We start from the raw sequence: 17079 nt of genomic DNA, 5'->3' as shown, positions 1-17079 counted from the left end.
ACTCTACAATAACTAATTTAAATTGTAATCCTAAACTCCTCAAAAAAGCCTGTGGTTTAAAAAAAGTATCATTTAGAAAGGAAAAATTATATCTTTCTCAGGGTAGCTAGCTGAATGATCTCTTTTCAAAACAATTCCCAAGTCAGCCACATGGTTTTAATCAAACCAAAAAACAAAATCATTCAAAAAAATCATTTGGTTTTAATCATTCAAAATCATAGACAACGTTTTGGAACTAGTTAAGCACTCTTTTGTTACAAATTTATTTTTAAAGTTGTTATTTACAATACCAGTTATCTCCTGCTACAATCTATACAGTAAGGTATGCCACGCTTCTCTACAAACTCCTTGGTTGAAATCGGGTTGCTGCACCTGCGGCAGACAAAACAGCTGGGATGCCAGTGTCGGTCCAATGCTGTGTAGATTGTTTTGTCAATCAGCTGATTGCAGGCGGAGCACTTCTTACCGTAGAGTCTCTTGTAGTCGTCTGCACAGTGCGGCTTGCCTGCCACCACGTAGAACCCACTCTCCCTGATGGACACTCCGCACTTGACACAGGTGAAGTGATCAACGTGCCAAGTTCGGCCCATTGCTGCCAACACCGTGTCCGTGATGGGTTTCTTGCAGAGAGAGCAGATCTCAAGTACGTCAGAAGCTTGGTAGATATCTGAACGTTGTTCGGTAGCCATTGCCTCTTCTGCTTTTACACAATACTTGAAATTTGTATTTCCTTATTTGATGGTTTCATAATTTTACACTTGTTACTATGGATTTTGCTTGTACAAGTTATGGGAATTTAACCTGTCAAAAGACTGCAACCACTGGACTAGCATAAAACCAGTCTTGACGTTATAGCTAAATTCTAGTGATGAATTCCAAACAGCGTTAGGTTGTAATAGTTTAAATTCAGTTGAACACATTCCTCACAGGTCATGAAGCTCAAGGTCCCCTGTCAATTACGATTTAAGTTTTAGTTAGAGAAACTATGCATTTACAAAGATTTATCTTACATTCGCTAAGAAATACATTTCATCAGGAAAACCCGTTCACCTGAATTTTATCCTAAACTTATTGGATAACTCGATAACTGTACAGTTTTTAAACACAATAATAATTGTAGTGATTATTAAATTTTAAAAGAGTGGTGACAGCTTTTTTTGAATATTCAAAGAGTAAAAAACTCTAGATATTAAGTTGCAACTTGTACTAATTTTTTTCTAATTTCTACTTGTGTCTACATTTTCAGAAAAAAAAGAAAAAAAAATAGAATCAGGTTCTCAATAAGATATATTAACCAATTTTACCCTATCCAAAACTTTACACTAGATGAGCCTACACTCCACAACCCATACAGAAAGGCATCCCATTCTTCTCTGTGAACCCTTGCTGTGCGTTGATGGGTTTCTTGCATTTATTGCAGGAGAAGCACTGTTTGTGCCAATGCTTGTCCAAGGCAGTCAGGACTGTATCCTTTATCAGCTCTCCACATCCTGAGCACTTCTTCCTGAACAGTGCTGTGTAGTCCTTCTCACAATAAGCTTGGCCGTCCTTGGTGCTAAACTCTGCCTCTGTGATGGGCTTCTTACAGTGAGCACAAACAAAGTGGTCTTTGTGCCAATGTTTACCGAGCGCTGTCAAAACCGTGTCTGTGATGGGTTTGTTGCAGTGAGCGCACAAAGGGTTGGAGCCGGAAGCACAGTTTCCAGACGGGAAGAGTTTTTTATGATCGTCTTCGCAATACGGCTTCTCGTCCTGGACAAAGAATGACGAACCGTTGAACGGTTTTTTGCAGTGAGTGCACACAAAATGTTCTTTATGCCAACTCTTACCCATGGCCTGCGTTACGGTGTCTGCTATCGGTTTGTTGCACTGAGCGCAAATCGCTCCACTCGAGCCTCCTTTTTGAAACAAAGCTTTGTGGTCTGCCTCGCAATAAGGTAGTCCGTTTTCTGTCAGGAACTTTGAGTCTTTGAACGGTTTTTTGCAGTGGGTGCAAACAAAGTGATCTTTATGCCACGTTTTCCCCATGGCTGTTACCACTGTGTCTTGGATGGGCGAGTTGCATTGTGCACACTTAGGTTGGTTCGGTGTTTGAAACAGGGCCTTCCAGTCTTTTTCACAGTACGGCTTTCCGTCTTCCTGTATGTACTTGGCATCTTTCAGCGGCTGTTTACAGTGAGCACACAAAAAATGCTCCTTATGCCAACTCTTGCCCAGTGCAACTACCACTGCCTCGTTGATAGGTTTGTTGCAATGGGCACATATGTGTTTTGAAGACATTTTGACTGCGGCAACTAACTGGGTTTTTCAAATTTATAATACTTGAAATTTGTCTTGCACTAACTTGAATTCTGGTTTCCTGATTATTTCTAATTCGTTACCATGACTATGTTTTTACAAAAATGACAATAAACTTTCCTATTTCATAACACAGAAAAAAAAGAATTTTTGTTCATGAATTTACATTAGATTATGTACTTTACATTGCAATGCCTGATAATAACAATGGTCATACACCATCTTTGTGTTAATAGCATAGACAGAGTTCATTACATTAAACAATAAAGTTTAGTTATTCTCCAAAATATAAAATACATTTATTCATAAAGTTTAGATTCATTGGAGTAAAAAATTTTTATTTAGATCTAATAGTTTACCGTACACAAATTAAAATAGAAAAGTCTACTTCATATTATTATCAAACATCAAAAGTTTTAAGACTAAACCACACACTTTATTTTAAACCCCTCTTAAAAATAAATTCAAAAGGCTTGGTGACCACCAGTTACTTTAAAAAGCTCAATAAAGCTACTGTCGTACTGAAGATATTTTTTAATCGGGTTCAGAACAAAACGCTGACCAACAAAGTAGTGGGCAGTTTAATTTTCCATTTATTACAAAATGAGCCTAAATATTATAGATTTTCCACAAATTGTTGATAATTCAAATACTTTATAGGCCCTAATTTTTACTTTATACTTTTAATTGAAATGGCAATCATACAAAGGTAGGTAGGTATTTTAAGTATGAATGGAGATGAGTGGTGCGATCTTGTAGTCTTGTTATTGACTAAGGCCGACATGTTCTTTGGATACAGCTGTTAATTAATAGCGCATAAAGCCAATGGCAACTAAGGGACCCACAGTTTATAGTGGAATCCGAACCACATTTTTGCCTTATAATTTTACGAATTGGTCTAATTATCAGGATAGTACTGCGGATAGTCGTAGTAATCACTAGTGTGACGTTAATCCACACCATGGGGTATCGCATCCACATATCATGACTAAATATCAACAATTAGTGACCTTCAAGTAGCTGGATAACAGGACGACGCCACAGTCCCAGTCAGAAATAATCAGTTCAGAATGGGCTTTGATATCGTATCTCCGTACAACCTAGTCATCCTACTTATGCCTTTCGAACATCAAAAATGAATATTTTTTTGTTTAAATTAAATCAATGAATTAACTCTCCTAAATCTTTTTCTAATTGATTTAAAAAGTTTGCACTTATATAGGCCTACTTAAGAAATTGTTAAATGTGATAAAATGATAAAATGATGTTTAAAATTGTCTAAATGTTTTAAAACTTTCATATTTGATCAAACTTAATATCCAAGAAAGTAAGGTACCGGTACTTCATCTATTGATAGAGCAAATGTTTTCTACAAATGCAAAGGGTTATATGATTGAAGAGCAAATAACTACTAATAATTTATATTTACAAACTCTAACTATACAAAGATCTACTTGGCGTACGGCTGGTCATCGTCTTCAAACACGTGGTATTTCTTGTAGACAGGTTTGGCCGTAAAGTCCTTTTTACCCTCTTGCCATCCTCGAGGCGGAGCTTTTTCATAGTCAAATGCCGACTCTACCTCTCCAAACTGTTTTTGCGATTCCTTCAAGTCGTCTCTGAAAAATATCAAAGTTCCATTGATAAGTTCATTTTTAAACGTAATATGGTGATCACGTTAACAGGATCTGGTGTAAAATAACTTTACTTAACCCTGTGAGTGCTATGCAACGATATATCGTTGTTCACTAAAACCTCTAAGGGATTTAGAGAGGAAGGTAATTTTAACAAAAAGTAGCAAAATGGCCTTTGGTGACCTGCATGTTTATAGGATACACTAACTAGCTAAAAGATTCGCCCAATCCGATGATTCAAGGTGTATGTCTAAACCAAGGATTATGAACACCTCACTATGCCCCAGTGGTTGTAGTATATTGCTACAAACACACAAGCAACAATTATTTGCCACACAGGACGGGAATGGAACCCGAACAAGTGAATGCCACTGGCCAAGTGACACATGACCTAGCCTTCTTGGCTATCTTTGCTTGGAGAATATGGAGTAAAAACTGGTATTTGAGCTGACCTCAACAAGCGCTAATAGATAGCGCTACCGATGGCACTACAACTTAGTTGTTCAATGCGTTACTCTGTAGCGGGACTAGTTAGTCAAGACTGTTTTGATGATTTTTTTCAGCTGAACCACGACAGTGATTATAAATTGTGTTACTGAGGCTTTACTAACAAACAGGGTTTTCCTAAAAAGTCTATTAATAACCTTATCAAAATAAATCAAGTTTTAATTCAATATTACGTTGTAAACAAGATGCCTTTTGATTTTATGAGATTTTAGTTTCAAATAATGCTATAAGCATTACAATTTATAAGAAAACTTAAACAACAAAAAACACAGTGTCATTTAATGTTTACTGCAAATACCAAGACTTTGCTTTGTTTATTTGTTATTGACTGTCTATTAGGTATTCCAAATTAGGCTGATTAATAAAATAGTGAGAACAACGCAGTTTCAATTCAAGAACAGCTAAAAGGCAAAAAAAGTCTTACAAAATAAAAATACGAATTGATGGCCTAGCAACTCAAAGGGTTAAGCATTTCTACTAAAAAAATACTAACGTTACATTATAGCCGTGATTAAATCATCTGCAGCGGTTCAAATGTGGTACTGGTGCTTTTGTCCTAAAGGTTTTGTTTTCAATCTCGCCAATCGATCATCAACGGCTTTAAGCTAAACCGACCATAAGGCTATTACCATAACTTAACATGTTGTTAAAAAATAGGAGAAATGAAGAATTGGTCTTTCAGGCAACATATTTTTCTCTGCAATGGAAAACTCCATCCACTAAATACCACATAATAAAAAAATCAACTGTAAAAAAGGTGCTCTTTGGTAATGGGATAGAGACTATGGATGCTTAAGTAAACGTCCCATTTATGTGGACCAGCTGTAGCCAGAATTTTTGCTCAAAGAGGATGATATCCTCTATAGTTTATAACTATTTTAAATAACTTCTTGATCAGCATTGTGTACGTGTTATTAAATTTACGGAAAGTAAATAAAAGAATTGTCTTATAACACTTAACACATATATTTAACGCTTATACTGTTACTCACAAGACGGTAAATATACAAAAAAGATGGTAAGTGATGATCGATTTCAATTGGCCACTCCAATCATCATCAGACCCAATAGGCGAATGGGTCTGATGATAATTGGAGTGTCCAATCGAAATCGATCACCACTTACCATCTTTTAGCGAATTTCCCTATAGGGAAGTAGCTATTACCGTAGGTGGCACGGTAAGACCTAGACCTGGGACCGATTTATTTTTTCATTTTGATGTCCCCAGAGGCCAAAAACACCATTCGTTCAAATTTTTATATATGTATATATATATATATATATATAGATTTATATATATATATATACGTCCGTGAACGCGATAACTTGAGTAATTTTGGTCCGATTTTGATGAAATTTGGTTTAAAGGTGTAAAGCGAGATAAACTTGAATGAGTTCGCGAACCAGCATGATCGGACCATGGGAACGGGGCTTTAGGGGGGGTTTTATGGGGTAAAAATTGGTTTTTCTCACTTTTGACCCTCAAAACACAAAATTTCCCAATTTCTTTTTAGACCTTTTTAAAGACCTTAAAAAACAAATAATTTAGTATATAAAAGTATTTTTGTTCGATTATTAGTAACGGAGAAAATTTAAAAAATTGTAAATTTAAAATTCCCATGTTATTCTTATGGAGAATATTGTCAAATGTTGTAATTTGCTTGTTTATGGATATATTTTGATCAAACTTGGCAAATTTATTTATTTTGTACTAAGCTATCAATATTTTACTCAAAAACACACTTTATTAGGTTTCTTGTAGCAGCAAACCTAGGTACTCGTCAAACCTAATGTTATTAAAATATATTTAATTGAAAATCAATTCAGACAAATGGAAATTCGCTTAGTCGGCAGGTTTGCTGCGGCGGGGGTATTTTGTATATTTACCGTCTTGTGAGTAACAGTATAAGCGTAAATATATGTTTTAAGTGTTATAAGACGTTTCTTTTATTTACTTTCCGTAACTATTTTAACTATATTATAGTTGAATGATTTTCTTGCAGTTTTTCTATTGTCAAAATGATATGTTCTCCCTTAGGTTTCAAGTCTAGTTGATATGGAGTGAAAAGTTGCTGTAGCATAAAGTTGTTCATTTAGTTTGACACGGTTAAAAAGTTAGTGTGTACGACACAAATCAACAATAGCTAGCCCACACTCTGTGGTGTTTAGGTGCAGCTAACTCATTTGCGTTTATTTTCATCCCTATGCAAAAGCCTTATCAAGGAAATGGGATGTCTACTTTTAAGCTATGGTCAAAAGTATGTCCTTTTATATTATTTTGTTTAATACATTGCAGTGTTTAGCTGGCAATGTATCTAAGCAGTTTTCATAGGTTCTGTCATATATGAACTAACTCGCTAGAGATAGGTAATTATGTGTGTGGTGGCTGCACTGTCAACAGTGTCAACATGTGATGTCAGCGGCCACTGCTCAACCCTCAGTCTCAGTCTACTATGATCAGTGCGGTAATCAATAAGTCTAAGTTATTGTCTATGCTTAGTTCCGTATATAATAGGTTCACAGCTTGATCGGCTCACCTGTATTGGTCGAAGACCACCTTCTTGCCTGTGATTGGATCAGTAACGTCTCCAAGAGGGAATACAACTTTCTTGACTCTATGTTGTATCATTGTTGTTATCTTTTCTGGTAACTTCTCCAGCAAGACAATATCTCCTACTTTACTTACTTTGTTAGTATCTTGAGCATAAACAAGTTCAACATTTTTGAAATACTGAAACAAAGGAATACAATACGGTATTGTTGATTCTGGTAAAATATGGTAAATATAGTGTTAGCACGTTTGCTCCAAAGTGTACACCGGTGGCGCACAGATTTAATTTCAATCAAAAGTCAATATGTGTACTAAAATAACTACAGACTTAAGAATAACAAAATGGATGTAAACCAATCTATTTTAAACTCAACATACACTACTTACTTATCCTACATAAAAATGGTACAAATTATATTTGAATTATGCCAATAAAAACCATGGACCATATCTACCAGGACCTACCTGGACATGGTACACATCTACCTGTTGTATATATATATAACAGCTTTTCGATGTGCACCACCTGTGACCTCGGTAAAACAGTACATCATGAAGTTCTAAATGACTTTTGCTTGAGTAGCAACTCTAGAGATAATCTGGCAAACAACTAGCTAATGATTGGGCTTCCAGAGCCAAAAAGAAACAGATTCAGACAGTGATGCATACGGCCAAGGTGTTTGGTTGTGTTTGCTGTTTTGGAAGCCTGATTTGAACGAGTTTTCATTTAATTTTACATAGGCTACTTAAAACAGTCTGATGTGTTATGATAAATAATAACAATTATTCGGTAACACGGTGCTTTGCTATAGAATTGAAACACAAATGTATTTCATTGTAAGCTACCACAGAAACTCCATAATACTGTTTTGTATTGTGTAATCGCCACAAAAAAGAATAGGCCTACGGTATCTCTACGAATATGTAAATAAAGAATATTGTCTATTGTCTATACCGGTGGTACATTTCAGAGTTTTAGGGACCACTGTGCTCACCACCAGTGGTACACTTCTTAAAAACTTTAAAAACCGCAGAAGATTTTGTCAGAGCGAACATGTTAAACTGTTAGTCATACCATAGCCTACCTTACGGTGAGTTGATCTTTGAGTACCGTACCTTCTGAGTATAGAGTAGGCCTACAGGTAACAAGTATTTGTCTTATTTGTATTGAGAAACTATATACAGTAGACTCTCGCTCATCTGGATCGGCCTTGTCCGGACTCCTGCTAATCCGGATTGGCAATTGTGATTTTTTTTAGTGGCACAGTATACAGTAGAATTCCAATTATCCAAGCTATACGGGACCGAGACTACCTCGGATAGGCCTAATCAAAAACTCTGATAACACAGCGGTAAAAATCATAGGTTATAATTAGACAAAAATTGTATAGAACTGGAGAGTATGGTTTATTATTACAGTACTTTAATAATAAGTGATTTATTATGTTAAATAAGAAGACATTTCTCTACCAACTAGTACCAAAAATCAATTTATCGATTTAAGGTGGAACTGCATTTGCATGGCTATCAATACTGTGGACCTGGAACAAAATTGATATACAGTCAACTCTCGATAGTCCGGATTTTTTGTAATCCAGACCGGACGTCCGCCACATTAGTCCGGATGAGCGAGAGTCTACTGTATAAGGCATCTAGGATTATTGATACTCTTAAGAATTTTTAACTCACAAAATACTTACAATATTGAGGTATTTATTCAGTTCAAATCTGCTGATTGCAACTTTCACTGCATTTTCTTTGGCAGTAGGAAGACATTTACCCATAAGTAAGATGGTTTTTGCTGCTTGACTTGCAGACATTGTGTTGTTAGTTACAGCAATTAAGTTTCAAACTGCAGCCTGAAACAATTCACATGATCTCAAACTGTGAATGATCTCAATAAGCTTTTGTGTTTATTCTCTGCAACTCTTTGAAAAATGACACAGGTGTAACTTAATAAATAGGTTGACAAACAAAACAAGACAGAATACATGGTAGGTTACCAGTACCAGTAATGACCTCACCCTCATTGTTTCGGTTGGTGGCGTTTTACAGAACTAGGCCTATGTTAGATACTTTACTTACTATTGTATTGTAGCAGTAATTCTGAACGCAAAACAGATTTTATTCAGTCCTAACATTCAAGGGCTGTTAGGCTAACTTATAAACTAATGAACTGAGTAGAGGACATTGCATTACAGTTTAAACATTGAGCATCCCCATTACTGGGCCAGTAACTTAATGGGCCTTTGGCTAAAGCTAGGTAGGCTGCCTAGGCCTACAGCAACAAGAGATTAACATACTTTCATTTTCAAGTAAATAAATTAGTTCGTAAATACCTACCAACATGTATTATGACGAATTTTCCAATATAATATGAATGCTTTTAAATTGTGAAAAAAGTTTATGTGATAAAGTAATGAAATAAATTGAATTGAAAGGTTAAGATAAGACCGAGAGTTTGTTTACTTTCCTGTTTTTCCTCTTGCTTTCTTTTCCCCGACTTCTCCTCTCCTTCTACATTTTTCTGTTCCATGTGCTGCTAGCTATTTACAATTACAAATATAGTGCTATCTGTAGGTAGGTTGGCTAAAATGTCATGTAGTTTTATGGTATACTCATAGAACTGTTAAAAACACGGCCACCTTTATGCTTTAACTCCAGACTGTGGCCTTCGAAGTGGCAACATCGCAAGTAGGGTTGTAAAAGCCGTTTTGTTTGGAGGCAGCTAATGGTATTATTTGTGTATGTTTTATGCATAATAAAGCTTGGTTACTGGTCTATAAAAATATTGACTTCACTTTAAATGTACAAAAATAGATTTTCAATAAAAATACTGTTTTGGCCTTCAATTATACAGTATATGTTTTATTTTCAATCTTTTAATAAATTTATGTTCATAAATTAAAATTAAAATTAACAACACACGAATGAATGAGCTAGTGTCCCCTGTCTGCAATGTTATCTTATGGGACGTCTGGCACTAGGCAACACTACTTGCAACGTTGCCAATTCTACCAGGCTGAGGCCTGGAGTTAAAGGTGGCCGTGATTAAAAATAACTACTTTTATTCTTAATTTGCTACATTATTATTAATTACACAACAGAACTACACTTTTGCCAATGGAACAATATTGCTATATAGTGTAAGCCAACCAGAATTAAGTACAAAAACGACCAATTTGATAATCGTGATATCGAACCGTTACATGCCATAATTGTCATTACCATCTCTACAAAAAACCAATTTATTTGTTTGATAGTGTCCTAATTTCAATTTACAGATATAAGTTTTAAAAAAACTGACACAAATAAAAAAAACATACATTTTCGAACTTTGGCATGAGGATAGGTGGACCAGTAAGAACATGCGGAAAATGTGTCGTCAAAGCAAAATAATCCTTGTATTTGAGGAGAGGGGCCAGCTTCTTAAAAAAATAAAATTGCTTCACCTCTCAAGATGCTTGATAGGGCTAGGTAGCTTGTTAAAAATTTCCAAAGAAGATATATAATCGGTAATGTCATCAAGGGGCTTGGACTTGGACTGGGCGTGTTATTTTACGGTAACTTAATGGCATTTCTTAACGGTTTTTAAAGGGAACGGTCCAAACCCTGGTCTTGGCACTATCTAACATCAACCTTTTTAGCGTGAGTATATATATATATATATAAAAGTGACGCGCACGGCACAATGTAACTCGTATAAACGCATAAACTGACTCTAATAATAAAATTTTGTTGGATCTCATAAACAATATAAAAATAAGGTATGATAATATCTTAATCTATGACAATATCTAGAAGATACCCCAAGAACTGCTGTGACACGCCTGGCAAGAAGAAGAAGGACTGCTGTTCCATTTCCATTCTGTAAACTCGAAACGTCACAACACAACCTCTAAACTAAACTACCTCCTATCATCAGTGTTTAGGGTGTTCCACATTTAATTAAATTGCATATAGTTATAAATTAGGTCCGCGAATATTATTTGCCGGATAGTATTTGCATTCAACTGCTTTGATTAAACTCAAATATCCTTTTCAATACAAATCAGTTTTGTTATTAATAATTTTGTTAGGGAGTGCCAGATGATTGTGTGATTGCTAGGCCTACCTGGAACTGTTTTCTTGAAAAGAATATTTTTATAGGCCTAGGTCATTTATTCCTCTTAAAAAGTTCTCTAAAAAGGTTATGAAATGTGTGCTAAAATGGCATTTCAGCACCAAGCCGGAACGGCTATGGAATGTCTCAGCGTAAGTAACTTACAGTGATATGCTGTTGTTTGTGTTCTACACAATAAATCAGATTGTATTTTTTTAATAATCTGTCAGATTTACATGTTTTTGATAATGACAGTGGTACTCTAAGGGCCCTGTAGGCTGTAAGCTATGTTGTACGAATGAAAGTAACTTGTTATTAGGTCTAGGTTAGACCCTATTATTAGTATAAGTAACCTTAGATAATTATAAGTAGGCTAAACTATTATAAGGTTAGTCCGGACCCGACGTAAAATTCAACTGCCAGTTACTTACTCTTCAATATTTTACTTTGGTTATCTTGCTCTTTGGCTAATAAAGTTTTACTAAAAACAGGTTTGTTGTTGTTGTTGTGATAGTAATTTGATTAACTTACCTCGTCAAATTGGCCTAACTTAGATATTTTATGTGGTCAACATGTTTTGGGATAGACTGCGTTTAATATGCTAAGTTAGTTTAACTAACTTAATACGGTAAGTTATACAGTAGGCTAAGTTAATAGGCTACTCATTTAATGATTTACGTTAATTATTTTGTTAAATCTTTATGACTTTCTGTGTTATTTTAGATTCCAATCACTTTACAAAAGGAAGCTGGTGTCGATCATGAAGGCAGAGAAGTCTTAAAATGTGGCTTCAAAATTGGAGGTGGAATAGACCAAGATTACAGAAAAAGTCCACAAGGCTATACAGATAACGTAAGTTGACAGTTTCGTTTAACAGTTCACTCAAGGAATATTAATACTCATTTTCATGAGATTAGCTTGAATGTGCATGATCAATAGGCCTAGTGATAACAAAGTATTTAAAGTTCAAGTTCAACTCACGGTACATTTTCCAAATTCAAACAAATCCTCATATGATTTTTGCTGGGACGTAAGTTGACTGTGGAGTTTTGCATGAATGAATACGGTTTGTGCGTATGATTCCTTTCATTAATAGTTGTTATGCCAGATTGCCAGGATAATCTTCCGCAGTTTGTGCAATGTGCATGGCACTAGTTTGAATGGAACCTCAATATTTTAAATTTATAATGCAATTATGATCCAGTATGATATAATCAAATTGAACACAATATGGTTTTCAAATCCTTATTACGGAAAGTAAATAAAAGAAACGTCTTATAACACTTAAAACATATATTTACGCTTATACTGTTACTCACAAGACGGTAAATATACAAAAAAGATGGTAAGTGGTGATTAATTTCGATTGGACACTCCAATCATCATCAGACCCAATAAGCGAATCTTCTTCACAACATTTGCTAATCGGGTCTGATGATGATTGGAGTGTCCAATCGAAATTGATCACCACTTACCATCTTTTTTGTATATTTACCGTCTTGTGAGTAACAGTATAAGCATAAATTTATGTTTTAAGTGTTATAAGACGTTTCTTTTATTTACTTTCCGTAAATTTAATAACACGTGTACAATGCTGATCAAGATGTTATTTAAATCCTTATTACAATAAGATCTTAATTTTCTGATATTTGGTTACCCAACCTTTGGTGTTACCTATCCGACTCTGTGGATGATTGAGTACCATGAAATCACATACTATATCCATGTGTTGTCACAGTAGGCCTTCTATGCAGCCTGTCCGTCGATACGACTGCTTTGCTTCCTCTGACTATACTTGGAAAATGGCCATCAAGCCTTAGGTACTTGCACATGACTGTAATTATGGAGGATAACATAATAAATCAACGTAAATGAAAAAAATACATATATATTTTATTTGGGAGGCATTTCCCCTCTTGAAAGTAAAAAGGGGGGGTCGTGGGGGCGGCGATGGTTCCATAAGATTCCTCGCCTCAAAAATAGGGGTTGTATATGGGTTTGTACTGCTTTACCGATAGAATAGCAGAAATACCCAAGAAAAGGGAAGTAGTTTTAACAAAAGACAAGTTTAGAACCTCAAGTAGGTTTAAAACCAAAGAAATATTATTGATTTTATGATTCTCAACATGTTTTCAATTTGTTTGACTATTTTCCGTGTTATCTGATCTTGCTACGGCCGGCTTAGTTTAGATTGTTAATTATTTCATATTTCCAGGGTATATACGTAACAGAGGTACATGAAGGGAGCCCAGCATCAAAATCTGGTTTGCGGATGCACGATAAAATACTACAGGTAAGAGTCCTAAACTTATGCTGAACTTTTCTTTCTCATTTCTAGATGAGATCCATTTTCATGAAGAGTGTCTTCTTATGTATGAATTTTTGTAGTTTTTCATCAAATATCTTTTACTAGTATTTGTTTAAAATTAAATAACTTATATTAGGATAAGTTTGTAGGAATTATTTTAAACATAAGAGAAACAATTAATTAGGAAATATAATTGGAAAGGAGTATGGCCAAAAAAATTCTAATTGAGCTAACAATTAATGCCCGAAAAGTATGTAAGAAAGCTGAGCTAAAGGCCGGTCGTTGGCTAAGACACAGGCTACGCAACGCAACAAGCGGCAGAAAACTTGTGTCCTCATGTTTTTTTACAAAGCCACGTAAGCTGGGGCACACGCGTGTATTTGTCTGGAACACGCATGATACATTTTGTAGCAAAGACAAAGATTTTACGCCACTTGTAAAATTACTCAGACACAAGGTATGTGCCTTTGTGATTGAGTTGGTCCGTTATTTTTTATTTTTAAGATTCTCAACCAGTTTGTATAGCTTAAAACATGTTCTGTAAATGCTTGATTTTTTTTGTAAGCTTAACAATTGCGGAGAAAACTCCAAAGACCTGTAGGTGAAGTTTCACCTACAAACAAGCAAAGTTTTGCTTGCGTGCGTTGTGTCACCTGCATCTCAGCATTCGCTCGGCTATATTCTTCAAACTTAATACAACTATCTCTCACATATCTTATATTACATACATACATATTCTCCATCGTTCCAGTTTCCAGGTCTGGGTGTTCACTAGGCCTCTTCATCTTCTACAGTCCCTCCACAATTCCTCTTCCTCCACATACTGCCACTGCACTCTTGCTTCCACATCTCTCACCTTGTCAATCCACCTTCTTCTAGGTCATCCTCTTGGTCTTCTTCATTCAGGAATTCTATAATTTTCCATTCTTCTTAAGTGGCCGAATCATCTCAATCTCGATTTATCTACTCGTTCTCTCAAACTTTCTTCAACTATTCCTCTTCTCAACTCTTCATTCTTAATTCTATCCAATCTTGATACCCCTTTAATACCTCTTACAAACTTAATTTCCCTGCCTGAATCCTACTCCATTCACTCTCTATTCCAAATTTCTGCACATCTAATTTTATGTAGGCCCAATTGTGATTCAAAACCATATAACATTGCCTAATTTATTGAAGTCTAATTGTATATCGTTACAAACACCTTTACTAATAAAATGTATTTGATCAATTTCCAGTGTAACGGCTATGATTTTACTATGGTGACTCATAAAAAGGCAGTAGACTACATCAAGAAACACCCGATCCTAAATTTGCTCGTGGCTAGAAAGGGCGTCACTTCCACATAAAATGTTCCTCGTCACCGTATATATCGTACCTGCTTGTTGTATAGGCAACCCATACCATTGCATACCAATAAGTCATACATGTTAAGTGTTCCAGGATAATAACCTTGTGGTGTACTGCAATTTTATCCCACCCAATTTTGAAATTTTATCCAATATTAAATAGCATTTATTATATTTGTACTTATATCAAACTGTATAGATGTACATTTTTGAGTGGTTTCTTATTCTAAATAAGATAGTGAGAGTTAAAATCAAAATAGGATGTGTTAAATTACAATTAATTAGTCTGTCAAATAACTTTTTAATTGGCCCAAGTCCTATCGGTTATACAACAATGGGATGTGAAATTTATAGCCACTACCTTATTTCCCACTGGCAGAAAGAGTCTTACTATTAACAGCCAGATATTAAAATATCGTTTAGCCTAATATACATATGTTTGCCATAATGTGAATTGGGACTCAATACTCTGATAATAGTGGAAACTTAAACTACTGCATATGCAACTACTTTTTTAACCTTCTACAGGTTTTTTTTTTTTTTTAATCTTCTGCAAACATTACTTCAGTGTAGCTGAATTTTCAAAAAGAACTCCGCTGGTAAAGACAAATGAAGTGAAAAAGTACTGCTCTTTAATCCAAATTTTGACTCGCCAAAACTTTGTGATTATCAACTTTGATCTGGCTGTTAGAATTCCACCTAAAGATATATTTCCACCAATTGAACAAATAATTGTGATTCTCTGTGATGAGGATTCTTTCGGCACAATTTTGAGTAAAAATCACAATCAGGATTGCTTCAGTTACCATCTGAGATTTATCTTTGCTTTTTTGATGGCAGAAGCTCTAGAACTCAGCTGTCAAGTCCGAGTGAACTTTACGTTTTACATCTTTACCCAATTATTTATAATATAGTATCCTCCAACAAGCTTCATTTTAACTGTCAAACCCTACATTAAAGTGTCAGTGGAAATGAGTACATTGCATTTATGTAGTTATAATTTTTAATTTTTTACATATTAGCTTGTATTTGTAACAAAACTATATGATCTTTTATGTTTGAATGAGTATCCTATTTTTGATAATCAGTAACTATGCCACTTTGTAAAAATGCATGTAGTATTCATGTTTTAATGTGTACATTTTAAATTGTTGCTGTCTGTTCATGCTACTGAAAATAAGAATTCAGAATGGTTAAAACGGTTTTAAATCCTGTAGACTCCTGATTGAAAACCTAGTTGTAAAACTGTTTCTTGATCAGTCAAGAACCCTTTTGCATGTGAAACACAATGTAAGAAAATTTTATTGTAAAATTTATTATACTGTAACTGTGTGCAGGAAGTAAATGAGAAAAATATTTTAACAATTATTGATGGCAAACGCTTTATTTAAGAACAAATTGCATATTTTATAGCTTATAGACTAGATGGATCACAATCTTATTTACATTTTTATTGTACATTGTTTTATGTAATAAAATGTTTGAATCATTATGCTATTTATTATTTAACCAATGTTAACATTGTCTGCAAAATACACATTCCTATCATCTCAGTGCATTAGATTTAAAACAACTTGACTTTGGAGAACTCATACTACAGGTACACAATTACATTTCAAACAAATTAAATCACTGTCAGACGTTTTGCCCTTAAAGTAATTCACTTTCTGAGAGTCTAGCTTTGAACTTGATGCACTCGTTAAAAATATAGATTATAAAAAAAGACACTCCATAAAAAATTAGATGGATTCTGAACAGAGTACTTTAAATTCAGACAAAACCACTAAATCAATACACTGCTAAACCATACACACCAAATGTGTAAAATTACAAAGAAAAAAATCACTTTCGAAAAAAGTCATCTCATATAGAAGGTCTGGTTTCTTTATTGGTGTGTTTAAAGGCGAAGACCGACCAGTTCTTTCTTCAGTTCACTCAGTTTCTCCTCGGTTAACTCTGCCTTACTGAAGTCTTTCAGGAACTTACTCCTCCTAATAACAATGTTTCCGTGATAGTTCAAAAGATCACAAAGTAGATCAGAATTATGTACCGGGTGTCCCATAATAGTCCACGCCTGGTTAACTTGTGAACGGCAGCATAAATTCAAACAAGCTTCCATTGACGTTACTAGAGTAAAGTAATGTACTTTTTGGTGGTATTTTGAAATTCACTCCCCATCCCAAATAGTATAACTTAAAAGCACTTAAGTGCTGGGGGTAACTTAAAATTTTCAATTGGCAACCCTTATAAAGTAGCACATCATTTAAAAAAGAAAATTAATGCCACAAATCTGACTTTGATATGACAAAATTTCTAAAAGTGATGACAAG

General features: G+C 34.8%; 5 protein-coding genes across 5 annotated transcripts in view; 1 reads left to right on the top strand and 4 right to left on the bottom strand.

Moving 5' to 3' along the window:
- Positions 1-293: 293 nt before the first annotated feature.
- On the bottom strand, positions 294-689 carry LOC128997602 (leupaxin-like). Its single transcript, XM_054423241.1, has one exon. The coding sequence runs from the start codon at positions 687-689 to the stop codon at positions 294-296; it is 396 nt and encodes a 131-aa protein (XP_054279216.1).
- Positions 690-1332: 643 nt separating this feature from the next.
- Positions 1333-2280, bottom strand: LOC128997601 (leupaxin-like). Its single transcript, XM_054423240.1, has one exon. It carries the CDS (start codon positions 2278-2280, stop codon positions 1333-1335), a length of 948 nt encoding a protein of 315 aa, XP_054279215.1.
- A 1423-nt stretch (positions 2281-3703) lies between these two features.
- Positions 3704-9462, bottom strand: LOC128997224 (28S ribosomal protein S17, mitochondrial-like). The gene is made up of 4 exons (XM_054422832.1): positions 9334-9462; positions 8691-8849; positions 6977-7170; positions 3704-3917 (listed from the first exon to the last, which is right to left on the bottom strand). Exons 2-4 carry the CDS (start codon positions 8808-8810, stop codon positions 3749-3751), a joined length of 483 nt encoding a protein of 160 aa, XP_054278807.1. The 5' UTR covers positions 8811-8849; positions 9334-9462; the 3' UTR covers positions 3704-3748.
- Positions 9463-10866: 1404 nt separating this feature from the next.
- Positions 10867-16241, top strand: LOC128997044 (tax1-binding protein 3 homolog). Its single transcript, XM_054422624.1, has 4 exons — positions 10867-11244; positions 11816-11944; positions 13308-13385; positions 14639-16241. The coding sequence occupies exons 1-4, from the start codon at positions 11188-11190 to the stop codon at positions 14747-14749; spliced, it is 375 nt and encodes a 124-aa protein (XP_054278599.1). The 5' UTR covers positions 10867-11187; the 3' UTR covers positions 14750-16241.
- The window catches only part of LOC128997600 (mutS protein homolog 5-like), a 27640-nt gene continuing 26681 nt past the window's right edge, over positions 16121-17079 (bottom strand). Inside the window, exon 20 of the mRNA XM_054423239.1 lies at positions 16121-16740. Coding sequence (XP_054279214.1) covers positions 16647-16740 — 94 coding nt within the window. The 3' untranslated portion in view covers positions 16121-16646. The remainder of the gene's footprint in view (positions 16741-17079) is intronic.

Source organism: Macrosteles quadrilineatus, unplaced genomic scaffold, assembly GCF_028750875.1.
Source record: "Macrosteles quadrilineatus isolate MER2022 unplaced genomic scaffold, UCM_ALF_1.0 Scaffold_6__1_contigs__length_79288215, whole genome shotgun sequence".
NCBI classification, from domain to species: Eukaryota; Metazoa; Arthropoda; class Insecta; order Hemiptera; family Cicadellidae; genus Macrosteles; species Macrosteles quadrilineatus.
The sequence above is the reverse complement of the archived record's forward strand: the minus strand, read 5'-3'. Positions and strand labels throughout refer to the sequence as shown.